Source organism: Jaculus jaculus, chromosome 22 (assembly GCF_020740685.1).
Source record: "Jaculus jaculus isolate mJacJac1 chromosome 22, mJacJac1.mat.Y.cur, whole genome shotgun sequence".
Classification (NCBI taxonomy): Eukaryota; Metazoa; Chordata; class Mammalia; order Rodentia; family Dipodidae; genus Jaculus; species Jaculus jaculus.
In genome coordinates this window covers 8,325,378-8,352,699 of record NC_059123.1, presented here as the reverse complement: position 1 = coordinate 8,352,699, position 27,322 = coordinate 8,325,378, and the positions used below count along the sequence as shown (strand labels likewise).

Sequence of the window (27,322 nt, the reverse complement as noted above, 5' to 3'; positions counted from 1 at the left end):
ACTTTCCTAAGATATGTTTGGATCACTTTATCATCATGGGCATAATACTGTTGTAACACTTTGGATATGTGCAAGTTTTAATTTTTAAGTGTCTTTTAGAGTCCCTGTAGTAAAAAAAAAATAAAAATAAAAAGGTGAATTATCTTATTATTTCCACGAGGAAAGCAAAAGCTCTAAAATGTTTCTGCTAAGCAAGATGTATTACCTGAAAATTATTTGTCTAGTTAATTATTCATCTGGTCACTTGAGATAGCACTATTGATTTCTTAAAGTAACCAAAGAAAGAACTAAAAGCTTCTCAATCAACAAATGTATGAGAAACTGTGCAAATTTCTCTCTCACTTGAGGAAGATACATACTACATAAGGCTTAAAGCGTTCAATACTTGAATTCTTGAAAACATGCACTGAGCACCTACATTGAGCCAGACGCTGTCCTAAACTGTGAAAATATAACAGGGATCTGGTTTGTCTGTGTTTATCAACGTGATGGGATTTAGAATCACCATGGAGACAAATCTCTGGGAATGTGTGTGAGGGAGTTTCTAGATGAGGTTAGTTGAGGTGGGATGACCCAGCCTAGCTGTGGATGGCACCATTCTGTGGACTCCTGGACTGGATGAGAAGGAAGCAGCTGGCTGAACTTTGACATTCACCACTCTGCCTCCTCACTGTGGGTATAATGTGACCAGCTCTTGCCACCATGCCCACCCTCCCTCCCGTCCCCACCATGACGGGCTGTAAACCAGGCACTGTACCCCGAAGTAAACCGTCTTCCTTCCTGAAGTTGCTTCCTGCCAGGTGTTTAATAGTGGCACAAGAAAATAACTAACACACTCACGATCCCACCCCTCGCCTCTGTCCAGGTCTTCTGACAAATTTGTATAACAGCCTGTTCCCTGTCTTTTTTGGGGTGCCTCCAAAAGCCTTTGGAAGGACCATGTATGCCTCTCTTGCATTTTATCTTAGCAACCTGCCCTTCTAACCCTTGCAGGTGCTCAGGTCAGTAATTTTGAAAATATGCTAAACAGATTTTTCAGCACCGTAACAAAATAGCAAAATAACAAAAACAAGGCCCACAGAGGAAAGGTCTGAGGTTTCCTTCGTGGTTACTTGGTCCTGTGGCATCAGACCTGAGGCAAGGCTGAACATCATGGTCACAGGCGTGTGGTAGAGCTGCTCATAGATGGTGTCTGGGGGCAACAAGAGAAAGAAAAAAAGTGAGAAAGAGAGAAAGGAAGAAAAAGAAGGAAAGGAAGAAAGGGAGGGATGGAGGGAGGAAGAACCCCCAGCGACCTAGCTTCCTCCCACAGGCCCACCTCCAGAAGGGTCCAGAACCCTCCCGTAGTGTCCTAAGTTCTGGGCTAAGACTTCAATATGCATGTTGGTGACTTTTAAAAATCCAAACCTTGGGCCGGAGAGATGGCTTAGCGGTTAAGGCCTGTGAAGCCTAAGGACCCCGGTTCGAGGCTTGATTCCCCAGGATCCACGTTAGCCAGATGCACAAGGGGGCACAAGCATCTGGAATTTGTCTGCAGTGGCTGGAGGCCCTGGCACGCCCATTCTCTCTCTCTCTCTCTCTCTCTCTCTCTCTGCCTCGTTCTCTGTCTGTCACTCTCAAATAACTAAATAAAAATAACCCCCCCCCCAAAAAAAAATCCAAACCTTAACACATCCCTAACTGTTCCTTTTGTCCCTGGATCCGAGTTTGAGAACTGGCTTATTGTGAACATGCCTAAGTGATTACAGTAATTTTGTCCTTTGAAATCTGCTTAGGATTGTCTTTATGCATACCTATGAGCTGTAACATATTTCATGACTGTGGTTTGTAGTAGAAATCTGTACAATTGACCTTTAGTCAAATATAACATACAAATAAAAACAGAACATGGTTTTCTTGAGTCATGTATCAATGACCCTGAAAGCCAATTATAAAATAGTAGTTTTAAAAATGATCTGTTCTAGAACAGCATCCATGGGGCGATTATTAACTTATCAAATTATCCCTCCACAGATAATGTGCACATGGTTTTATAAGCTTGGTGTACTATCTAAATTTTTTCACCCTTCTTTTTCTAAAGGTTTATTTTTGAGATATTGTTATTAATTTATTTGCAAGCAAAGAGATAGAGAGAGAGAGAGAGACAGAGACAAAGACAGAGAGAGAAATAATGGGTGTACCAGGACCTCCTGCCATTGCAAATAAACTCGCACCATGCTGTGCATCTAGCTTTACGTGGGTACTGGGAAGTTAGACCCAGGTCGTTAGCCTTTGCAGACAAGCACCTAAACCTCTGAGCCATCTGTCCATCCCTAAAGGTTTATTTTTATTTATTTATTTATTTGAGAGAGAGAGAGAGAGTATAGGTATACCAGGACCTCCTGACACTGGTTTTGCATGGGTACTGGGGAATCAAACCCAGGCCATTAAGCTTTCTAAGAAAGCACCTTTAACCACTGAGCAATTGCTCCAACTCCTTATTGCCATTCATTTTTATTAAATGTTATTTTTATTTATTTATTTATTTATTTGAGAAAGAGACACCTAGAGAAGAAAATGGTTGCACCAGGGCCTTCAGCCACTACAAACGAACTTCAGACACATGTCCCATCTTGCACATCTGGCTTACGTGGGTCCTGGGGAATTGAACCTGGGTTCTTTGGCTTTGCAGGCAAGTGCCTTAGCTGCTAAGCCATCTGTCCAGTCCAGCCCTAGGACTTCTTGGTGGGATCCAATGAGGTCATTGACTCCAATACTTAGGATCAGGCCTGGCAGAGGGAGACAGGTGTTTCTAGGGCTCATGTGACATGGTGATGGTCATTTGTAGCCCTCGTGGAATTTGAGGCACAAATAGAACATTTGAAAGGTTAAAGACCTGCCAGGGTTCTAGGAGTTGCTCATGACAGCTATAAAAAATTACCTCTGCTGGGGTGGAGAGATGGCTTAGCAGTTAAGTGCATGTGAAGCCTAAGGACCCCGGTTCGAGGCTTGGTTCCCCAGGACCCACGTTAGCCAGATGCACAAGGGGGCGCACGCGTCTAGAGTTTGTTTGCAGAGGCTGGAAGCCCTGGTGTGCCCATTCTCTCTCTCTCCCTCTATCTGTCTTTCTCTCTGTGTCTGTCGCTCTCAAATAAATAAATAAATGAATAATTAAAAAAAAATTACCTCTGCTGGGGTGGCTATAAAACACATAGTTGTTTCTTAAAATGGGTTTAAGTCCTTGCCCTTAGGGTTGATTTCAAGTACTATACTGTAGTGCAGATGAACGGCTCCGCTGCACACAGCTGTATTTAACAACTGTTGCCCCATTGTGGTAAATTGACTCAGAAGTGACCATTTGTAAAAAAAAAAAAAAGAAAAAAAGAAAAGAAAATTGAAAAGAAATATTCATTGTTCCATTTTCAAAAGTATGGTTTTTGTTAAGCCCAGTGTTTAATTTTTCTTGTGATACATTTTGTTAACCTGTGTAAAAGGATTATATTTCAGTATAGTTGTGAAGATGCTATTTTCATGTGAACTTATGTATAGCCACATACTGTTTTTGTTTTAATTATATGTTTTACCACGAATTTCCCACAGTTACAATAAAATCCTAAAAAAAAAATGTCTGGAGGCAGGATGTGAGAGAACCACCCCCCCCCCAAATAACCTTTGACCTCAGGATGCGAAAGACAATAACAACTGAGGATAGTTATTGGTGAAAAAATTTTCCCCATGAGTTTTTTAATTGACAACTTCCATAATTGTAAACAATATCTCATGGTAATTCCCTCCACCCCGCCCCACTTTCCCCTTTTAAACTCCACTCTCCATCATATCCCCTACCTCTTGAAATCAGTCTCTCTTTTATTTTAATGTCATGATATTTTCTTCCTATTATGATGGTCTTCTGTATCAAGCACTGTGAGGTCATGGATATCCAGGCCATTTTGTGTCTGGAGGAGTGCATTGTAAGGAGTCCTATCCTTCCTTTGGCTCTTACATTCTTTCCACCACCTCTCCAACAATGGACCCTGAGCCTTGGAAGGTGTGATAGAGGTATTTCAGTGCTGAGCACTCCTCTGTCACTTCTCAGCACCATGGTGCCTTCTGAGTCATCCCAAGGTCACTGCCATCTGAAAAGAGAAGGTTCTCTAACCAATAGTGAGAGTGGCATTAATATATGGGTATGAACATTAAGAGAGGTGCTGACTGGGCAGTTTGGTGAGCATAGTATATACTTGTAGCCAGACATCAACACATGTTACACATGACTACCCATGTTTTAGGTTTTCAGTATCAAGGATGTCCTCCCATGGAGAAGGCCTCCAATCAAATGAAAGGGAGGTTGGTTTCCCCCATAACAGATGTGCCACTATTGCATGCATTGGCTCATTTGGCCTGGCTGGCCAAATATAAGGCTTGCAGTATCCACTGTTGAGTATCTTCACTGGTGATTTCTCTCTCTCCCATTGAACTGCATGCACAATGGCTTCTTCCAGCTTTCTGTCAGCTGCTGTATGTGGAAGAGGTTATCAGCTTACCACCAGTAGGGTTTCTCAGTGACCTTGCAGCCCAAGTATGTGGAGTTTTCAGCAATAGGGCCTTACCATCTATTCCTGGTGGGAAACCAAGAGCCTTGGCAATGTTTTATAATGTTTTGGGGGCATCAGGGACCTCCCTGGCCAACAACTCGCTGGAAGGCATCTCATCCCTGGCACTGAAAATTTTCTAATAACAATCTATGGCTCCTGTGTGTTCCATTGTCCCAAACAGTAGGTTTCCATATGACTTATTTATATCCTCTTACATTTTGGTTAGCCCTTTCTGTACCTTTCCTTCCTCAGTCTCTTCCCCTGACCTCACTTAGGCCTTTTCACTCCCCAGCTTTTTTTTTTTTTAAGTTTTTATTTCTATTTATTTATTAGAGACAGAGACAGAAAGAGGGTGAGGGGGAGAGAGAGAGAGAATGAGCTCATCACTTAGGCCTTTTCACCTCCATTAATCTGTTCTTCTAATTACATATATACAATACCATTATTAAGTCCCCCCTCCCTCCCTTTCTCTTCCCCTTTTATCTCCTTTTTAGCTTACTGGCCTCTGCTACTGAGTTTTCTTCCTACTCACATAGAAGCCCAATCATTTGCAGCTAGGATCCACATATTTTGTTTGTAAGAGCTCAGTTTCATTACAGTAGCACTGACATCTATGTCGAAGCAGTTTTGGCACCTAAGATATTGAATCATGGGGCCTCAGTAGGAAGGCTCACGCAGAGCTTGGATTACACACCGAAGAGGATCCTTCAGGAGTCTAAAGGCCTATTTATGAGTCTACAGGAGGCTGTCTTGTATGCCGTTCCTACTCGCCAGCACCCTCTAGCCCTGCTGATCACATGGCTTTGAATGTCCATGTAGTTTAAGCTTATTATAGGAACGCCATTTTCTTCTGTCCACATTGACATATCTTCCTCTAGGTCCAATCGTACATTCATCCAAGGTTCGACTTTCTGCCACAGATACTAACTAGCAGCTGATATATTCACTGCCGTTAGGCCCAGGATGGTGGGGCTGTTAATTGCCAGTTCTAATCCCAGGACAAGGAACAACAGCAACAACAACAACAACAAAAAGACATAACTTTTCTCCTGTCACTTCTAGCTGGCCCGCCACAACAAAGCACTGCAGCAGATGCTCAGGCCGGGATCGGATCCGGAGGAGGGCGACGAGGCTTTGATGTACTACGCCAACCACACGGCGCAGATTGAGGTAGCCAACCTATCCCTTCCTGAGGGCTCCCCCTCCCCGCTATCAAAAACGTCTACTTTCTTCTGCCTGAGAGCATCTCCTACTTCTTGCCCAGAACGATGAAGCCACCTTGAGTGACTTAAACTGAAAAATCAACACCACAAGGTGTTGCATGAGGATTAACTGTAAGAAGTTAGGTGTCCATTTTTATGGGTCTTCAATGCATACTTTTTGTTTTCAATGGGCTTGTTCATTTGCATATGCATAGGTAGGAAGATATAGGAAGTAATTTCAGAGTTATTAAACCTCAACCACTGGGAGAAGGAAGGAATGCACATTTTACTCTTGTTAAGTGTAGCATGATATATTTCAGTTTGTCCAAAGCTTTAGTAGTTTTCTTCAGATACTCCGTAATGTATTGATATTTTTGGTGTATTTTAACAACAGCCTTCTGCTTGGAATCTTCTATCTTTCAAAGTGCTTTTCCTCCTCACCAGAACTGTAGCTGTTGTTTTTCAAGGTAGGTTCTCACTCCAGCCCAGGATGACCTGGAATTCACTATTTTAGCCTCAGGGTGGCCTTGAACTCATGGTGATCTTTCTACCTCAGCCTCCTGAGTGCTGGGATTAAAGGTATGTGCCACCATACCCGGCTTCACCAGAACTGTAAATGCTGTGTTTTTTGTTTCTTTTTCTTTTTTTTCCTTTTTTTTTTTTTTTTTTTTTTTTTTTAGAAAGCCCTTGGCTTAACTGATGTGTTTTTTTTTAAATTATTTTTTTATTTGAGAGCGACAGACACAGAGAGAAAGACTTATAGAGGGAGAGAGAGAGAATGGGCGCGCCAGGGCTTCCAGCCTCTGCAAACGAACTCCAGACGCATGCGCCCCCTTGTGCATCTGGCTAACGTGGGACCTGGGGAACCGAGCCTTGAACCGGGGTCCTTAGGCTTCACAGGCCAGCGCTTAACCGCTAAGCCATCTCTCCAGCCCTGTTTCTTTTTCTTAATTAAGGTGGTCATTCTGTTTCTCCTCTTTGTGTCATGGAAACAGCCATTGCACAGCAGTTAGGTTTCAGAGACATGCTATTCTTAGAAAATCCATCATCTGGGAAAATGTTTCTATTCTTTTTTTTTTTTAAACTGTGGGAGGCTTCTTGCAACCTTGATCTCTGTGTGTTGTAAGTAAACATTCAAAGCGCAGGCCACATGGACAGCCTCGCAGCCCTCTCTTATGGCTAGCCTAAGCTCAGACAGTTTAGCTGTCTCCATCCTGTGTGACCCCCTCGCTCCCTAAATGAGACATTATCTAATGGCCAATGGCAGTTCAGGAGGCTTGGGTCAGAAAGCACTTTTCGGGCTGCTGCTGCTGGTTGGGGGGGGGGGAGGCATCTGGCTGTCATTTGCTAGTCATGGCATCAATTTTGACACTCGTTGGCTGAACTAATCAAGCAGAAGGACGCAGAGTGGTTGACCCTGGCACTCTTTATTCACAATCACTTCGGCAGAAAGGCCCAGTTTTCAGCAGAATGCCTCAGAATGCACTCAGAATGCGTGATTCCCATCCTTCTGCCCGCTTGTGCCAGAGCGCTGAGCGTCAGTGAGCATGATCACCTGGGTCACGTGTGTAGACATCTGCGGTGCCATGGTTGTGTGTCAGATTCGACGGAAGACAGCCTGAGGCAGCTGCAAGAGCAGAGCTCGCTACCGCCCGTGCTTAGGAACCAGGGAGGGAAGGAATGGAAGCGGATAGAACTCCGGTCCATGGAGGCCCAAGGATGATTTCAGAAGCCAAAGGACAGAAGTAGGAGACAGGAGAGATCTGGAAGCCATAAGTCAAGAGGCAGATGAGATATGAGGACTTGCCTCATACCTGCGAGAGAGAGGGCCACTTTCATAAGTGTTTTTTTTTTTTAAATTTTAGTTCATCTTATTATTAAGATTTTTATTTATTTATTTGAGAAAGTGAGGCAAACAGAAAGAGGTAAAGGGAAGGAATAAGCATGGGTGCACCAGGGCCACCTGCCACTGCAAACGAATTCCATTTGCATGCACCATTTTGTGCGTCTGGCTTTATGTGGCTACTAGGGAATTGAACTCGGGCCATTAGGCTTGGCAAGTCTTTAACCACTGAGCAATCTCCTCAGCCTCTTTATTTTATTGTTTTAACTCATATCTTTGGAGGTGTGTGGCGTATGTATGTACAGGTAGGTGCGCATGCATGCGTGTCCACGTACTTGTGTAGACCAGAGGTCAATGTTGGTATCTTTCTCATTCGAGCTCCATGTTAATTAGTATTACGATTTTAAGACAAGGTCTGACCCTGAACCATGAGCTCACCAATTCGGCCTCTTAGCCAGCCAGTCCTTCCCAGGGATCCTCCTGTCTCGGCCTCCTCAGCAATGGGACAATAGAGATTGCTGCTGTGTGCCTGGCTTTTACGTGGACCCTGGGTACCCGAACTCAGTTCTGCATGCTCATGCATTAAGCAGTATATCCAGTGGGTCATTTCCCCGGTGTCTTATGGTTGTCTTACTGATTTCCTATGGTGAGGAGAGATGGTCGGCAAGTCCACGTTTTGGTCTCTACTAGCTCATACAGGCTATTCTGTGCAGCTCGGGGACAAGGGGATGTAGGGAAAACAGTGACTAATGTGCCTGAGAAATTTCTGGATAGAGATTCAATGAAAGGGACTGAGGAGATTGCTCAGTGGTTAATGGCTTCTACTTGCAAAGCCTGCCGGCCCAGGTTCAGTTCCCCAACGCCCACATAAAAAGCCAGACACAAAACAGTCCGTACAGCTGTGGCCCCCATGATCCTCTGAGAATGGGAGGTGGGGCCTGGGGAATCTGAAGGTCAAGGCCAGCTAGCCTGATGTTGATTTGCAGTTTGGCGGTTCTCGTTTGCACTGACAAGAGGCCCTGTCTGAAAGAAGACAGCGCATAGACACGTCCGCTCACTTCTGCACATGGACCACAGCATGCCCCCAACACAAATAAATAAATAAAAGTTAAGGTGTCGTAGATATAGAAGCCTTCCATTAAAAAAATACATGACAGAAGGCTGGAGAGATGGCTTAGTGGCTAAAGGCACTTGCCTGAAAAGCCTAAGGGCTCATGTTCAAATCTCCATGTCCCACGTAAGCTGGATTGCACAGTGCTTCTAATAGCCGACATGAGGATCCTGGGAAACAGGAAGAGTACTGGATCTAACTGTCCATCTATGAGGGAACTGCCCTATAGTGACACAAATTCTGCCTTAAATTCTTAAATTCAGGATCTCACTCTATCCCAGGCTGACCTAGAATTCACCCTCTAGCCCCAGGCTGGCCTCAAACTCATGGCAATCCTTCTACCTCAGCCTCTCAAGTGCTAAGATTAAAGGCGTCTGCCACTACACCTAGGTAGCAGATTTAATTTTAAAATTCTTTATATACATTTTATTTTTATTTATTTGAGAGTGACAGATAGAGAGAGAAAGGCAGAGAGAGAGAGAATGGGCAAGGCAGGGCTGCCAGCCCCTGAAAACGAAGTCCAGACGTGTGCGCCCTCTTGTGCATCTGACTAACGTGGGTCCTGGGGAATCAGGCCTCAAACCGGGGTCCTTAAGCTTCACAAGCAAGCGTTTAACTGCTAAGCCATCTCTCCAGCCTGCTGATTTAATTTTAAACAACTGATAATTGGATCTTTTAAAGAGTTCACAGGATCCCATATTAATGTATACTCAAATTCTTGCTCCCCTCATCATGGTAGTTTGGTTCTAACATTCAAAGAATCATCATGGGGCTGATGAGATGGCTTAGCAGTTAAGGCGCTTGCCTGCAAAGCCAAAGGACCTACGCTCAATTTCCCAGGACCCATGTAAGCCAGATGCACAAGGCAGTGCAAATATCTGGAGTTCATTTGCAGCAGCTGGAGGCCATGGCATGCCCATTCTGTCTCTCTCCTTCTCTCTCCCTCTATCTACCTCTTTCTCTCTCAAATAAATAAAAATTATATACATATATAATATACATACTATATATGTAATATATCTATTACATATATTAAAAGAAAAAACCATCTGGGCTGGAGGTGTGGCTAAGCAGTTAAGGCATTTGCCTGCAAAGCCAAAGGACCCAGGTTTGATTCCTCAGGACCCACGTTAGCCAGATGCACAAGGAGGCACATGCATCTGAGGTTCGTTTGCAGTGGCTGGAGGCCCTGGCATGCCCATTCTCCCAATCTCTCTCTCTCTAATGAATAAATAAAAATAATGTACAAGGATTAAAAAAAGAACCATCATGATACTAAATTTCAATCTCACTCATGTCTCTCCACTCTGGCTTCCCCAGTGCTTATCAAGTGAGGACTGAATAAGCATTTGTTGAATAATCTGAGGAAAAATTAACCATATTTGGCTTCCTGCCAGCATTCCTGAACACGTTCCCATTCTCTTCAGCAATCCCTCTGGTTTGACAGTGCCCTTTGTAAAGTGTGACAACCAGAATTCAATGTGTCCTTTCATAAAGGGACTGAATAGCTTGACTTATCATAACCACAGCTTTATTTCTTTAGTACACCTAGAAATTTCTAAAAAAAAAAAAAAAATACTCGATTAAGCCGGGCGTGGTGGCATACGCCTTTAATCCCAGCACTCGGGAGGCAGAGGTAGGAGGATGACCGTGAGTTCGAGGTCACCCTGAGACTCCGTAGTGAATTCCAGGTTAGCCTGGGCTAGAGTGAGACCCTACCTCGAAAAACCAAAAAAAAAAAAAAAAAAAAAGAAAAAAAGAAAGAAAGAAAAAAAGTTAAAAAAAATTACTCGATTAAGTTAGAGCAAGTAAACCTGTTTTTAATTTTATAAATGGGTACATGGCATACTAAACATGTCCAAGAGTTTTGTATAATGGATCATTTAAATTCATTTTTAAAGTCAGTATACAAAGAAATGGGTCTCATGATGGTGTTTTCATATATATCTCATTAAAGTTTATTATAATTTGTTATCTTTTGAACTTATGAGTAAGAACTTTTATTTACCACTACTAAATTTTATCTTCTTGTTTTAGAAGAATGTTTTGCAATGTATAGCATATGATGCAAGACACCATCAGTTACAAGTTTAACAGAATAATACCAAACTGACAATTTTTTTTTTATTTGAGAGCAACAGACACAGAGAGAAAGACAGATAGAGGGAGAGAGAGAGAATGGGCGCGCCAGGGCCTCCAGCCTCTGCAAACGAACTCCAGACGCGTGCGCCCCCTTGTGCATCTGGCTAACGTGGGACCTGGGGAACCGAGCCTCGAACCGGGGTCCTTAGGCTTCACAGACAAGCGCTTAACCGCTAAGCCATCTCTCCAGCCCAAAACTGACAATTTTTTAAAGCATAGACATCTTGCTGTGATTTTTAGGAGCTGTCTCAAGGTACGGGCAGTTACGTCATTAATTAAATGTCATGATACATGCAAGGTTTCCAACCGTACCTTCTTGCTCGTTCCCATCGTGCTGGAGTTTTCTTACCTCATTACTACAAAAGAAACTGCCAGAGATTAGAGCACCTCCCCTCCATGCAGCTGTTTCTGCTATACAAGAAGAAATAAGAGAAAGACAAAAAGAAAAGAACTTTCGCATTCGCGTATTTAGATGTCTGTTGTTATTTTGTTTGTGTCGTGGGGCTCTCTGCCTTTCTCTTCCTTCCAGTCCTACCTAAGAGATACAAGGGGTAGTATTATGGTGTGTGGTGTGTGTGGTGTGTGGAGTGTGGTGTGTGTGCTGTGTGTGATTTTGTGGCATGTGTGTATGTGTATGTGTGTGTGTGGTGTGGAGTGGTATATATGTGGTGTGTGCTGTGTGTGTGATTTTGTGGTGTGTGTAGTGTGGTGTGTGTGTGTGTGGTGTGGTGGGTGTGGTATGTGGTGTGTGTGTGTGGTGTGGTGTGTGGTGTGTGTGTAGTGTGGTGTGTGTGTGTGTGTTTTTGTGGCGTGTGTGGTGTGTGTTACGCTCTATGTATGGAACATGCACCCATCCTGTGCACATCATCCAGGAACCCTCCCGTGGGTGAACCACCTCTCCGCTCATCACAGTTAGCTCCTTGAGACGGAATCCACCGATTCTGCTGTTTCCATCGTCACAAGCCACAGTGACTGTTGGGTCTCTGCTCCCCACAGGACTGGGGCACAGGAACGCATAGCCACGTGAAGCGTGTGGGCCCTGTGGGTGCGGGGGAACTGAGGTCAGGGGGCCACCGTTCTCGGGCTGTCATGTTTGCATGGGAAGCACTCCTACCTGCTGAGCCATCGCTCCAGCCCCAACTTCCCTCATTTAAAGGGAAAAAGCACAAAGCAATAGGGTAAAAGCTTGTGGTAAGGATTTCTGTGTGGCACAGTCTTCAAGACTGGACTCATAAAATACCATTTGTAAACTTACAGTAAGAACAAAAACAAGGGCTGGAGAGATGGCTCAGTGATTAAGGTGCTGGCTTGCAATGTCTGAGGGCCGTGGTTCCATTCCCTACTACCCACGTAATGCCGGCTGCACCAGGTGGCACATTGGCAGTGGCCCTGGAGCATCCATTCTCTCTCTCCCTCTCCCTCTCTATCTTTCTCTCTGTGTTTGCCAATAAATAAATAAATTAAATAAATAAATAAATATTTTTTTTAAAAAAAGAACAAAACCTAACCCAAGGTTAAAGTGTACCCAGGGCTACAATGAAACACAGATTGATGTTAATGATTCCAGATTGTTCGGCATGACAGAACCATGGAGCAAATTGTCTTTCCTGTCCCCAACATCTGCGAGTTCCTCACGCGGGAGTCTAAGTGCCGCGTGTTCAACACCACGGAGCGGGATGAGCAGGGGAGTAAAGTGAACGACTTCTTCCAGCAAACAGAGGACCTCTACAGCGAGATGAAGTGGCAGAAAAAAATCAGGAGTGAGTATGACAAGCCGTGCTGGTTGGTTTTGTGGAAACGGGCGCATACACCGGGACCCGGGAGCACACGATGCCAGTTCATTTGAATAATTATTTTTAATTTCTTGCCAGTCTGAGGTTCCCTGAAATCACTGGTAGGCTGAGGAGTGAGCTCTGACTGCAGCTGGAGCCGAGCCACCTGCAGCTCAATGAAAACAGAACCCCTGGCTAATTAGATCACCTGCTGGAGGTGGCGATCATGTTTTTAATGCATGTCAGGAATGGCATGGTTGCATCGTCATGCAGTTCTATTTATAGCATAGCCCTCTGGTCTAATTAGAAGCACTAAGCTTTAAATCTTTAGAATAAAAAAAATATAAATCATTTTAAATTTGCTTTCCCTGGTAAAAGATATTATGAATTTATAACAGAAATGAAGAGGGGGAAACTGATAATTGGGCATTTTCTGTTGTTTTGAGAAGGTTTCCATACTTCATCATTTTAGGTTTCTAGCCTGCTAATGAGTGAAAATTTTAGATGCCCAGTGTATGCATATGGTTCAATAAATTTATTTGGGCTATTTGAAAAACATTTTTTTCCTCTCCCTGAAAATAAAAGGTCAATTGAATAACAAACTATTGCTGGGGGGGGGAGGCTTTGTTTTGTGATAAATATTTTCATATTTATCCAATATGAATTGCGCTTAAACTGTGGAAATGCTCATTGTGAAGGTAGTAATTCCTTTCTGATGACAGCTCCTTTGCTGAGGAAATTCCGCAAAGCCTCCCCCATTTCCTGATAAGTCTTCCTGTTTTCTTCTGCACGTTCCCAGCCAGCAACACTGTGCCTCCCTGTTAGGGTTCGGTTTCCAAGTAACTGCGACTGTGTCCCTGGAATGTTCATTTCAGATAACTCTGCGTTAGGGGCAAGGGGCTTTTAGTGACTGCTTCATGGAGGAGGGCTCAGCTTATCCACTGAGTTTGCCAAATTCTACAGTGAGGCATATACTATTCCAGTATAGGGTCCCTCATCTGCATTAGGGCTGCATTGGAGAGAGTTGTTACAGAATCACCCTTTCTTTCTTTCTTTTTTAATTTTTATTTATTTGAAAGTGACAGACAGAGAAAGAGGCAGAAAGGGAGACAGAGATAGAGAGACAGAGAGAGGGAATGGGCACTCCAGGGCTTCCAGCCACTGCAAATGAACTCCAGACATGTGCGCCCCCTTGTGCATCTGGCTAACATGGCTCCTGGGGAAGCAAGCCTCGAACCGGGGTCCTTAGGCTTCACAGGCAAGCCCTTGACTGCTAAGCCATCTCTCCAGCCCCTTTTTTTTTTTTTAACATGATTCTCCATTGAAATATTTTATCTATTCAAGAGAGAGAGAGAGAGAGAGAGAGAGAGAGAGGTAGATAGAGAGAATTGGCATGCCAGGGCCTCTGTCTGGCCACTGCCAACAAACTCCAGATGCACGCACCACCTCGTGCATCTGGCTTACCTGGGTACTGGTGAATCGAACCTGGGTTCTTAGGCTTCGCAGGCAAGCACCTTAACCGCTGAGCCATCTCCCCAGCCCAGAATCACCCTTGCTGAGCACACCGAGGCATTGTCAGTGCGCTCGCCCCTCTACATACGAGCAGCGTAGGTGTAATCTGGCAAAGGGGTGAGAGAAGAGATCCAGTGGAAAGCACTTCAGCATCTATTTAAAATAAGCCTTTGTGGTCATCTACAAAACGTACTTTGTACAATGCTCGTTCGTTCGCGCGCATGTGTTGAGGTCAGCCTCTGCTCACCGCTCCCTCCCTTGCACTGTGGCTCTCCAGACAACCCCGCCCTGTTCTGGTTCTCCCGCCACATCTCGCTGTGGGGAAGCATCTCCTTCAACCTGGCCGTGTTCATCAACCTGGCGGTGGCTCTCTTCTACCCGTTTGGCGATGACGGCGATGAAGGTAAGTGCTCGCCCCCGGCCAAACCACAGCTACCTGAAACTTCTGTCGACGGACGTCATGCTCTGGGGCTGGGAAACAGCTCAGTGGTTAGGAGCACTTGCTGCTTAATCATGAGGGTTTCTCAGGCCAGAGCCCACCAAGGTTGGCTCCCCATAATACAGAGAAAAGCTAGAAAAATGGTCTGTGGACACGTGGCTCTGTAACCCCTGTCCACTTCCACTGGGTGATGGAGACCAGAGAGGTTTGCTGACAGATAGCAGCTCTGGGTTGAGGGGGGGAACCTGTCTCAAGGAAAGACATGGGTGACAGAGAGGAGAGCACCCACGGGTCTCCTCCGGCCTCTGCATGCATAAACGTGGGGTGCACACCTGCACAGACATGTGTACACCGCCACACCACACACATACACCACACACGGACATGTGTGTACATCATACCACACACATACACCACACACAGACATATGCGTACACCATACCACACACACACACACACACACACACACACACCACACACAGACACGTGAGTACACCACACCACACACATACACCACACACACACACACACACAATGACACTTTAAATAGATCCCTTAACTCTAGAGCTTCAAAACAAGAAAGGTTTATTCTCATTAAACAGATTTTTCTGCATTATTCTGTGCTATTCTCTTTTTCTATATTCATTTCTACATTCATTCTGCCTATTCTATTTACTGAGTAGAGTAGGCAGAAACAGTGGCCAGTGGAAACATTCCTCTACAAAAAGCTCGTGTGCAGCTCAGCTAATACAGGTCTGTATTGGAAAACAGAGCGCCAAAAATTGTTTCTGCCTAATTAACTGGTCAAAGTGTTTCTAGGCTGCGTTATCTCAGTTATGTAAATGAGGATCTTGTGCCCAAGTGCTGTGACTAAATAGTGACACATATTTTATTCTCCTTGCTTTCTGTTTTGTCTCAGGCCTTGGTATTGAACGTACCTGTAACCTACGAGCAAGTTTTAGATTCTCTAATTCTTTTGTCAGGGATAATGAGCAGATAAATATTAGCAATTTCAGTCTCAGAAATGCATAGCATTACAGAGAATGTAATGGCAGAGGACAAAGGGTATCAAGTATGGAATGAGTATCATTAACCTAATAATGCATGGGGTCTTACAAATCCAAAGACAAGATTGTATTGGGCCATTTCATGTGAATTAGAAAGTACAGTAGAAGCGAGTTTCGTTTAGGTTAGGCAGATCACATGGGAAAATCTGTTCTCGGAGTTCATCGGTTAGCAGGACTCTTGTTAGGATGTAAGGAGATGCTGTTGGCAAAGTGTCTAGAGTGGCGTGTGGTACTCACTGCGTCAAGTGACTTTTATTGTTGGCACAAGGTAGCTGTTCACACTGCCATGCCGGGAAAGCCTAGCGGACAGATGGAGTGGTAAGAGGAACAGGGATTCCGGTCTACTTCAGAGGAGTGGAGGTACGCAGGATAAGAGACAGAAATCCAAGAGCAGGTTGACATCTTACACTTTCCTGTCAGGTCCTTAACTTTCACTTGCAATTTGAGTGGCCTTGAAGAACGTATGATGGTTGCTGGAATGCACCCCAGCCATGGGAGGATATTTGTTAATTTTCTCATGTTGATTGTCATAATGTGGTCACACAAGGTATTGACATCAGAGAATCTAGGTGAATCGGTATATGAGATTTTTTTAAAAATTTTTAATTTTGAAACTTAATTTGAAATGGAATCTTAAGAGAACAAAAGAGAAGGATTGTCTACAACCCTGAGTTCTAACAGTTTTGGGAGGAAAGGTGATCATATAGTTACCTTGTAGTCTTGGACCCAAACTAAACTTCTGATCAGCATAGGTAGGCCACCCTTGCCAGCCCCAGACCCGAGATCACCGTGGCCGTGAGAGCCGAGGGGTTGGCAGAGAGTAAATGAGCTGGGTATGGGTCTCCAGGTGGGCTTTCTCTGCTGTCCTTCTCCTGGGATTCTTTTCTGGCCTCACATCACCTCAGCCGTTAGAAGTTACCTGTGCCCATGCAGAGATGGCTTAGCGGTTAAGGCCCTTGCCTGCAAAGCCTAAGAACGCGTGCTCGACTCTCCAGGTCCTACGTCAGCCAGGTGCATGGTGATGCAAATGTACAATGCTGCACACGTGCCCAAGGGGCACATCTGTCTGGAGTTCGTTTGCAGTGGCTGATGGCCTTGGTTCATCCATTCTCTCTCTCTTTCTATCTCTTTCTCAAACAAATAATAAAAAAGAAGATTTTTATGCCCAAATGTCTGGTTAACAATTCGGTTACAATATTGACTTAGATAATAACTTGCTTTAGCTTGGATGATGGTATGCAGTGGTTCAAGGGAGGTGTGTGTGTGTGTGTGTGTGTGTGTGTGTGTGTGTGTGTGTGTGTGTGCAGGTACACATGTGTAGTGACATGTGTGTGCATACGTGTACAGGCCAGAGGACAATTTCTGATGTCCCTCCTCCGGTGCCTTTCTTTCCCTCGGCCCAGAGGTCACCAGTTAGGCCAGCCAGCCCCAGGGCTTTGTCTGTGACCACCTCCCTAGCACTGGGATTAAAAGCGCACACTTCCGTGCTCTGCTTTTTCACATGGATACTGAGGATCAGCTTCATGTCCTCACGCTTGCGGGGCACACCCTTTACACACTGAGCCGTCTTCTGGGTTTCCTTTGGCAAAGCGAGGCAAGGGACAATGATGTGGGAATCATCTCATCCCAAGATAACACACAAGGTTCAGTGTGTAGGCAGTGTTTTTGTTTTGTTTTATTCACTTTTTGAGTGTAAATCCTTTTCCTCACAAGTGTTTTCATTAAGGAAAATGAATTCTTTTTTTTTTAATAAATTATTTATTTATTTATTTGAGAGCGACAGACACAGAGAGAAAGACAGATAGAGGGAGAGAGAGAGAATGGGCGCGCCAGGGCTTCCAGCCTCTGCAAACGAACTCCAGACGCGTGCGCGCCCTTGTGCATCTGGCTAACGTGGGACCTGGGGAACCGAGCCTCGAACCGGGGTCCTTAGGCTTCACAGGCAAGCGCTTAACCGCTAAGCCATCTCTCCAGCCCAGGAAAATGAATTCTTTAAGGCGATTTCAGCTCCCTCAATTTAACAAGCATTGGTGGGTCCCACTCTATTTCAGGCACAACGCCCGTCCTAGAGACGCGAAGATCGGGGAAGCTGCCTTGTCCCCCAGGAGCTCAGAGTCTATTTAAGAGGACCAACCAGTGAAAAGGGCACGCGGTTAAGGACCAACAGTGGGTGGGCGAATGGATGGAAGGATGTCTACTTTACCAGGGCTCAGGTGGAGGAAACGGGAGATTCTAATGAGGCTGCGTGGGAGGTGGAGGAATGCAGAGAGGCAGAGATGGAAAGCAGCAGGTACTGTCCAGGAAGCTGTAAAGAGCCAGCATGAGCGGTGTTCCTGCATGTGAACTGAAGCCTCCAATAGTGCTGTCCGAATTTTCTTTATAAAGAACCAGCACCATATTCTCTAATATCTAAAACTGTACAGGGGAGTTTCTAAAAATAGTTTTTCATTGAAAATGTGATACATGCTTGTTATGGGAAATTGATAGGAAGATCTAAATATTAGGGAGAGAAAATAATCCCCTATGACGGGTGAGGATTAGCCTCCAATGCTTTTTTTTTTTTTTAATTTATTTATTTGAGAGTGACAGACACAGAGAGAAAGACAGATAGAGGGAGGGAGAGAGAGAGAATGAGCACGCCAGGGCTGCCAGCCTCTGCAAACGAACTCCAGACGCGTGCGCCCCCTTGTGCATCTGGCTAACGTGGGTCCTGGGGAATCGAGCCTAGAACCAGGGTCCTTAGGCTTCACAGGCAAGCGCTTAACCGCTAAGCCATCTCTCCAGCCCCCTCCAATGCTTTTTATGTTACTATTGCTATTTCATTTTAGTTTTTGACTCAGGGTCTCACTGTATAGACCAGGCTGGCCTGGAACTCACTATGTAGTGCAGGCTGGTCTTTGTGTATATCTTCCTGTCCAGCTGCCTAATTGCTGGGATTATAGGTATGAGCCACTGCACCCCCACTAGAATTAACTTTTTAAGAATATTTTGTTTATTTATTTGAGCGTGAGGAAGAGGCAAAGAGAAAGAGAGAATGGGCACACCAGAACCTCCAGCCACTACAAATGAACTCCAGATGCATGCGTCCCCTTCTGCATCTGGCTTACATGGGTCCTGAGGAATTGAACCAAGGTCCTTAGGCTTCACAGGCAAATGCCTTAACCGCTAAGCCATTTCCCCAGCCCTACAATTAACTTTTAAAATCTTAGAATCTATCCCTGGAATGTGGCAGAAAGATTCAGTTTTTCTTTTCATCATCTTCTTTTTTTTTTTTTAACCATGAGTCTTTAGATGGAAGCCAATATGATCATTTCCACAGGAGATAACTACAGACGTCATCGTCAGCTCATCATCATGTTAAATCACTGTGAATCTTATTTATTCGTTCCACAAAGAGGCATTTAGTGTCAAACTGTGTGCAAGGTCTGGTGCTAGATGCTTCGAGGCCCTCCACAAGGGTGCCAGCTCCAAGTGCATGATTACACTTTGCTGTGTAATCAATAGGTGATGCCAGCAGGCCACGGCCTCTCTGGGGGAGAATAAAGAATTGGTTGACTGACCAGCACTAGTGACATGTGGGTGGGATGTGACCATCTGTGGCAAATCGGGGACTTCCAGAATGTCACACCAGGACTTCACTTGTGAATTAGCCTGTGGAGTCATATGACTGGCAAAACGTAGTGAAATATGCCTTGGAGATGTTGGCGGCTGACTATCTACTTAAAATCAAGGCCACCCAACTTGTGGAATTCACTTAGTTACTGATTTGAAACAAACTCCTAGAACATATTTGTGATTGCTTCACAAACAGGGAGAGGGAACTAGAAAGTAACTCCGTCAGTAAAATGCTTTCCCTGTAAGAACAAGAACCAGAGTTTGATCCCCAGAACCCACATAGAAAAGGTAGGCATGGTGCTGTGGCCTTGTATTGCCAGCACTGACTGAGGCAGTGGAGACAGATCTCAGGAATTCTCTGGAAAGCTAGTTTGGCCTTCTTGGAAAGTTTGAAGCCAATGAGAGACAATGTCCTTAAAAAGGTGGACAGGGCTGGAGAGATGGCTTAGCAGTTAAGCATTTGCCTGTGAAGCCTAAGGACCCCGTTCAAGGCTCAATTCCCCAGGTCCCACATTAGCCAGATGCACAAGAGAGCACACGTGCCTGGAGTTCATTTGCAGTAGCTGGAAGCCCTAACGCGCCCTCTCTCTCTCACTCTCTCTCTCTCTCCCTGCCTCTTTCTCTCTCTGTCTCTCACTCTCAAATAAATAAAAATAAACAAAAGTAAATTAAAAAGGTGGACAGTGGAGAGTGCCTAAAGAACAATACCCGAAGTCTTCCTCTGGCCTCCATGCATACATGCGCCCATGTACCTGCACACGCACGAACATGCACACACGTGTATATGCACACATGGGAAAAAAATTAAACATCTGGGCTGGAGAGATGGCTTAGCGGTTAAGCGCTTGCCTGTGAAGCCTAAGGACCCCGGTTCGAGGCTCGGTTCCCCAGGTCCCACGTTAGCCAGATGCACAAGGGGGCGCACGCGTCTGGAGTTCGTTTGCAGAGGCTGGAGGCCCTGGCGCGCCCATTCTCTCTCTCTCTCCCTCTCTCTGTCTTTCTCTCTGTGTCTCTCGCTCTCAAATAAATAAATAAAAAATTTTAAAAAATTAAACAGCTATTGATTCATTTACTGCTATGAGACAGGCCCCGCAGCAGATCCGGGAATGGCCCGCAGTATCTTGTACACTTTGCACTGCAGCAGGCCCCAGCGTCAGCGGCAGGGCGGCGTGGGAGAGCCACAGCTCTCTTCACCGCCCTGTGCGTGCTGCGTTCAGAGCTGCTGGTAGGCAGGCCTGGTTTCGGAAGGCTGAGCATGCCTAGGCCAGCATCTAGGCAACTTTAAGGAGGATATCTTTTTAGTGGTCTCGCGGGGGGCACGGAAACTTTCAGAGGTGCTCGCCTTTTTCCTTTTCCCATCCCGGAATTCATTTGATCAGCTCATAAGTCCAGTGGGAACAGGGGCATGGAGAATCAGCTGTCTCCTAGCTTTTTAATTTGGTGGGGGGCTTATTTTTATTTATTAATTTATTTGAGAGCAACAGACAGAGAGAGAAAGAGGCAGAGAGAGAGAGAATGGGTACGCCAGGGACTCCGGCCACTGCAAATGAACTCCAGATGCGTGCGCCACCTTGTGCATCTGCCTAATGTGGGTCCTGGGGAATCAAGCCTCGAACCGGGGTCCTTAGGCTTCACAGGCAAGTGCTTAACCTCTAAGCCATCTCTCCAGCCCAGCTTTTTAATTTTTTTTTAATTTATGCACATGTGTGTATGGGAGAGAGATACAAAAAGACAGATAGAGTAAAAAAGAATGGGCGTGCCAGGGCTTCCAGCTGCTGCAAACAAACTCCACGCGCATGCGCCCCCTTGTGCACCTGGCTTACGTGGGTCCTGAGGAGTTGAACCTGGGTCCTTTGGCTTTGCAGGCAAGCACCGTAACTGCTAAGCCATCCCTCCAGCCCTTTACATCACTTCTTACTTGAAAGATGCCAAAGCTATACTTTGTGCTGCTATAACAAAATACTTGTTGGTGGATGTTTAATAAGGGAGAATGTTTGTGTTGCGCCCCATCTTTGGAGACTGAAAGTTCACAACTGGGTAGCTCCATCTGTCCAGCTGCCTTCTGGTGGAGGCCTGCCTGGCTGCGTGACAAGTCTATGGAGAAGCAGGCCAGGAAATGGCTGTATCCATAAGGAGCCACATGGGCAGAGGATTTATGCCAGGATCTCGAGAGAGCGTCCAGGTCCCCGTGGTGACTCCAAAAGTTGTTATGTCTGTCACCTAACTGCACAGCAGTAGGTCTCACCACTGCTAAAGCAGATGTGGTCCTTTTAGGAGGTTCTGCTGCCAGGACCAGGGTCAGGTGGGGGACAAAGAGGACCAACCTCCGATTACCAGGGAATCCCAAGGCCACCTGAGTCGTGACCTTGAGTCCTGTCTGGTACCTCTGCGGCTGCCGGCATGTAGACTGAGTCATGGCCATGTGGAATAGAACTTCATCTTTCTCCTGAAAAAAAAAAAAAAAAAAAAAAAAAAAAAAAAAAAAAAAAAAAAAAACTAGTAAAGCAAGCTTCCTTCACTCTTTGGATTTCTTTTCTTTTGATCTCTCTCTCTCTCTCTCTCTCTCCCTCCCTCTCTCTCTCTGCCCCCCTCCTTCTCTCTTTCTCCCTCTCCCTCTCTCTCTCTCCCTCTCTCTCCTTCTCTGTTTCTCCCTCTCTCTCTCCCTCCCTTCCTCTCTCTCTTTCTCTCTCTCTCTCTCTCTCTCTCTCTCCCCCCCTCCCTCCCTCTCTCTCTTTGCCCCCCTCCTTCTCTCTTTCTCCCTCTCCCTCTCTCTCCCTCTCCCTCTCTCTCTCTCTCCTTCTCTGTTTCTCCTTCTCTCTCTCCCTCCCTTCCTCTCTCCCTCTCTCTCCCTCTCCCTCTCTCTCTCTCTCCTTCTCTGTTTCTCCTTCTCTCTCTCCCTCCCTTCCTCTCTCTCTTTCTCTCTCTCTCTCTCTCTCTCTCTCTCTCTCTCTCCCCCTCCCTCCCTCCCTCTCTCTCTTTGCCCCCCTCCTTCTCTCTTTCTCCCTCTCCCTCTCTCTCTCTCTCCCTCTCTCTCTCTTTCTCTCCCTCTCTCTCTCCTTCTCTGTTTCTCCCTCTCTCTCTCTCCCTCCCTTCCCCTCTCTCTCTCTCTCTCTCTCTCTCTCTCTCTGGCGTTAGGACTCACCACGCTGCCTTTGGCACGGTGCTATGACTCTCTCAATACAGCTTGAATTCGGAAGGGCTCTGCAGTGCCTCTCTCTGAACCAGCCTGCTCCCCTGTGGCTCTGCTTTTCCTTAATCTCTCAGCCGCCTAAAGGGTCCACTACTCCAGGGCCATGGAACAGGGATGGGGGGCAGCCTTCCAGCATGTGAGCCTTTGGGGGTTACATTCACACCCTATGCAAGCCCTAACAAAAGACAGCATGGTGAGGAACAGACATTTAAAAAAAATCACTGTATTTTTATTTATTTATTTGAGAAAGAAAGAGGGAGAGGGAGAATGGGCATGCCAGGGCTTCCAGCCACTGCAAACAAACTCTAGATGCTTGAGTTCCCCTTGTGCATCTGGCTTACGTGGGTCCTGGGGAATTGAACCGGGATCCTTTGGCTTTGCAGGCAAACGCCTTAACTGCTAAGCCATCTCTCCAGCCCGGAACAGATATTTTTAAAGAAACATGTCTAAACCAGTACTATTCATTGGTTGCAAACATACAACTAAATCTCTCTAATTTTGTGATTCATTGGCAACAGATTGTGCAAACTTCATTAAAGGATACAGGTCACCCCAGGGTTCCATAGTAGTAGAAAAGTTCTGCACACGAAAGCACTCAAAGGGTTGTTGTTGTTGTTGTTTGCATCAGAAGTGAATTTTACAAGTAATGAACACAGCTGTAGCTAAGAGACTAAGTACCCTAAGGCCACACAGGGAGTCCTGGGTCAGCCTGGGCTAGAACGAAACCCTACCTTGTAAAACAACAACAAAAAAGAAGTGGGAAAATCTCGTTTGTTTCCCATTGACTAGGTCAACCTACAGACCTGAGTCTGAGGCTCCAAAACTGGCTGATCCACCAGGAGTCAGAATTCCACGGACGCAGTTACGCACACCCTGCCCAGGGCGGGGGGTGGAGGGATGGGGAGGGGGCTTCCTTGACGCATCATAGCAGTGCGCGCACCATTGAACTGGACTTCTTTTTTTTTTAATTTATTTATTTATTTGAGAGTAACAGACACAGAGAGAAAGACAGATAGAGGGAGAGAGAGAGAATGGGCGCGCCAGGGCTTCCAGCCTCTGCAAACGAACTCCAGACGCGTGCGCCCCCTTGTGCATCTGGCTAACGTGGGACCTGGGGAACCGAGCCTCGAACCGGGGTCCTTAGGCTTCACAGGCAAGCGCTTAACCGCTAAGCCATCTCTCCAGCCCTGAACTGGACTTCTTTTTAAAGGAAAGATCTGTCTCTCTTTTTTATTTCTTTCTTCATCCTTCCTTTCTCCCTCCCTCCCTCCCTCCCTCCCTCCCTCCATTCTTCCCTTCCTCCCTTCTTTCCTTTCTCCCTCTCTCCCTTCCTCCCTCTCTCCCTTCCTTCCTCCCTCCCTTCCTTTCTTGCTTTCTGTCTCAGGCTGGCCTCAAATTCATGGCAATCCTCCTACACCTACCTCCCAAATTCGGGGATTAACAGTTTTTTCTAAATTCTGGGATTAAAGGATATTTCTAAACCTCCTTTGTGGGAAATTTCTAAGAAGTTTTGTCTATATAATACAGTTCATTTTAAAAACGTTTGGAGTTTTTATTTACTTTTTAAAAATATTTTCTTTTTTATTTGTTTGAGAGAGAGAGATAGTGAAAGAGAGACAAAAGGGACACACCAGGGCCTCTAGTCCCTGTAAACAAACTCCAGACTCATGTGTCACCTTGTGCTTGGGTACTAGGGAGTCGAACCTAAATCCTTTGGCTTTGCAGGCAAGTGCCTTCATTGCTAAGCTATCTCTCCAGCCCATGGAGCTTTTATTTTCTGATGGTTAAATAGCCTAACAATTTTTGTTTGGAATGCATGTTGGCTTTTAAACATGTACACACTCATATACTTGTATGTAGATAAATGTAGAGTTAATAGGAAAGATTATCTCTACTTTGTATTTGTTCCTTGACAATTTCATACATGTGTATTCTAATTTGGTCATATAAAACCCTCACTACCTTCTCTTACGCACCTCCTACTGTCACTAAAACTTTCTTCTTCCCTCCACATATTAATGAATATATCATTGAGGGGAATGACTCTCTTTCTGTCCCCCAGCAACCAGTGACCACCAATACCTCCTCAGGGAAGTGCAGGGCTCATGATTCCCTCCCCTATCCATGACAAAATGGTGGGCTTGCCTTTATTTTACAGAAACCAAATGATCTACAAAGTGGAACCTTTACAGGACTTGATAATAAGGCAACTTATACTAATAAAGTAACAAGACCAGGGATGGATTCAGTGAAACGGTACACGATTTTACACGATTTAATTATCCTATCATGGTCATTGATCATCAGCTTTGAATTGAGGTTCCCGGGTAGATACGTCCATTAAGAGCGAATCATCCCCAGAGGAGAGGGAGATGGAAAGTCCTCGCACTTAATGAAAGGAGCGTTAGCTAGGGACTGTTTAAGTAGCCTGAATCTGATTCACAGATTTTTCTGCAACATAATAAATAGTGACATGTTCACAAACATCTCCTCATTACACAGAGCTGAGAACAGGGGTGTTTTGAAACTCAGCATGCTGTGGCTAGACTTGCTCTGAAGGGTGGCAATGGGTGTTCAGGCTTTTCTAGATCTGCTCCTTATCAAACAAGCTTCTTCCACATTTCCTAGGTACCCTGTCTCCATTGTTCTCCATCCTTCTGTGGATAGCAGTGGCGATCTGCACATCCATGCTGTTTTTCTTCTCCAAGCCTGTGGGCATCCGGCCATTTCTTGTGTCTGTCATGCTCCGATCCATATACACCATAGGTCTTGGGCCAACTTTAATACTTCTGGGTGCTGCTAATGTAAGTACTTTGCTTAGATTTGTATTGAAATTAAAGTGTATTACACACATTATTGTATAATTATGTTCTATTGTTCATGTATGCTAATTTACTGTGAATCCAAGTTGACCAGAGTATCATCTGTATATTCTTTAAGAGAGAAAGAAGAAAAGAAAAAGAGATGAGTAAAGCGTTGATATATTTAAGAAAGTAGCATTTACAGAGTGACCCAGTTCTGCCTTCCAGTTAATGGAATCCATTGTTAATGCCCTCCTTGTCCCTACCCATAGCTATTGACAAAATGACTCTGAGCCATATTAACAGCCAAAGTGACTTATAAATCACTCAAAAAGATTAAATTATATTTAGTAGAATTTAAGAAATAAGTACCTTTTATCAAATCACCTAAGAAAGGCTTCTGTAAGAAAAAAAAAATTGGGATCCTTTTATGTGAAAAAAAAAAGTCCTATAAACTTGTAGAAGATATCAATGAGATTAATATTTTTCACCAAGTTTTAGAATCTTAGAACAAGGGAGCACATTTTGACACTTTAGTTAAGTAAGCGTAGAGTGAGTGAACTGAAGTACGATTTCAAAAAGCAAATGAGGCATTTGTAGAAATATTTTTACCTAAGAAATATATTAAAAGGATTCTGCCAACTTCATATATAGTATACCCATAAATGAATATGAAGAAAATTTAAACCATCAAATTGATGAAGTAAAAAAAGGGAAATAAGCATGTAAGGACTGTTAATATATCCACCTGATAATACCTAAAAGACATTCTTTATCTTTCAAAATGTCCTATATTCAGCTGCATGTAAGTAGGACCTAGCTTATCTCCTACCTTATATAATTCTTAAGGATAGTAACTAAACATTAAATATCGGGAGCGTTCAATGAATCTTTCTGGAATAAATCAATTAATTAGCAAGAGACTAAATTAAGGGAGGAATCATCTTTGTATCCTTACCCTTTATAATCCTTGTACTTAAACATGTGGCAAATATTTACTGAAAGTAAACAGATTAGCCAACCGACTTTTGAGAATCCTGAAGGTGAGATTGTGTGGTCAACTCTGTGTTTGGAGTTCGTCGCAAGTTTGGACACGATGCATTTGACAACTCCCAGTTAAATAGAGCATTAATGAAACCAATGCACTATACATCTAAAGAGATCCAGCAGTAGAGTTTTGTAAGGTACGAGGCGTACTCATCTCTAGGTTTCCCAAAGGCTGAGGTGTCATTCCTGTGTGGAACCCTGACTTTCTTGTCTTCATCTACTCCACTTCACACTTGACATGTGAACATTCAGAAGTGATCACCTGACCTGAACTTATCCTTTCCCTGCTGTGAAAATAAACTAATTCCATCGTATTACCAACCAACACAATTAAAGAATCTTCATGAATGTATATAATTTTTTTTCCTAAAAGTCTCTGGGTTATTTTTATCTCTAGAAAACATTGTGAATATAAAATCAAATTATTTGAAGAAGAAAACATTATTCAAAAACTGTTACACGCAAATGAGACATTAATCCATGTGAGAAAAATCCAAATTTTAGAAAGTAACATAAGAGCTAGCTCAGTTATGCTAACAATTATATGAGCTGCACATCTATTCTATAATATAATGGGCATTAAAACCACCAGGAGGTGAGGGATGTTGGTGCCTGCCATCTGGAAGTTTATGAGCCGGTCTCTCCATTTTCTGGGTTCTTTATCTTTGGACAATGTGATAGGGGATATCATTCTAATGTTTATTGGGACAATCCAAAAACATTCAGAGTGTTTTCCCTTCCCGATTCCAGAACAGTGTGAAAGGATAACTTTGATTTGGTTTTGGTGAAAATACTTCCACCAGAACAAATGACCCTTTATCCAGGCAAGTTTTATATTCAATTTCTTTCTTTAATTGCTGAAATAAACATGCATATCTCCCCTGCTAACTATATGAATCTACCAGTACTCCAACGGCACTGAGCCTGTTTATCAACCAAGTGATACATTATAATCCACTAGCCCAAGGCTGCTGGGCCAAAGTAAGCCATGAGTGTGAATCTGGGAC

At 44.5% G+C, this 27,322-nt stretch overlaps 1 protein-coding gene across 2 annotated transcripts in view; it reads left to right on the top strand.

Moving 5' to 3' along the window:
• Itpr2 (inositol 1,4,5-trisphosphate receptor type 2) overlaps positions 1–27,322 on the top strand; it is a 457,151-nt gene that overhangs the window by 354,386 nt on the left and 75,443 nt on the right. For both annotated transcript variants that reach the window (XM_045139538.1, XM_045139536.1), the window contains exons 46-49: positions 5,637–5,744; positions 12,440–12,632; positions 14,434–14,559; positions 25,096–25,271. In XM_045139538.1, the coding sequence (XP_044995473.1) occupies positions 5,637–5,744; positions 12,440–12,632; positions 14,434–14,559; positions 25,096–25,271 (603 nt within the window). The remainder of the gene's footprint in view (positions 1–5,636; positions 5,745–12,439; positions 12,633–14,433; positions 14,560–25,095; positions 25,272–27,322) is intronic.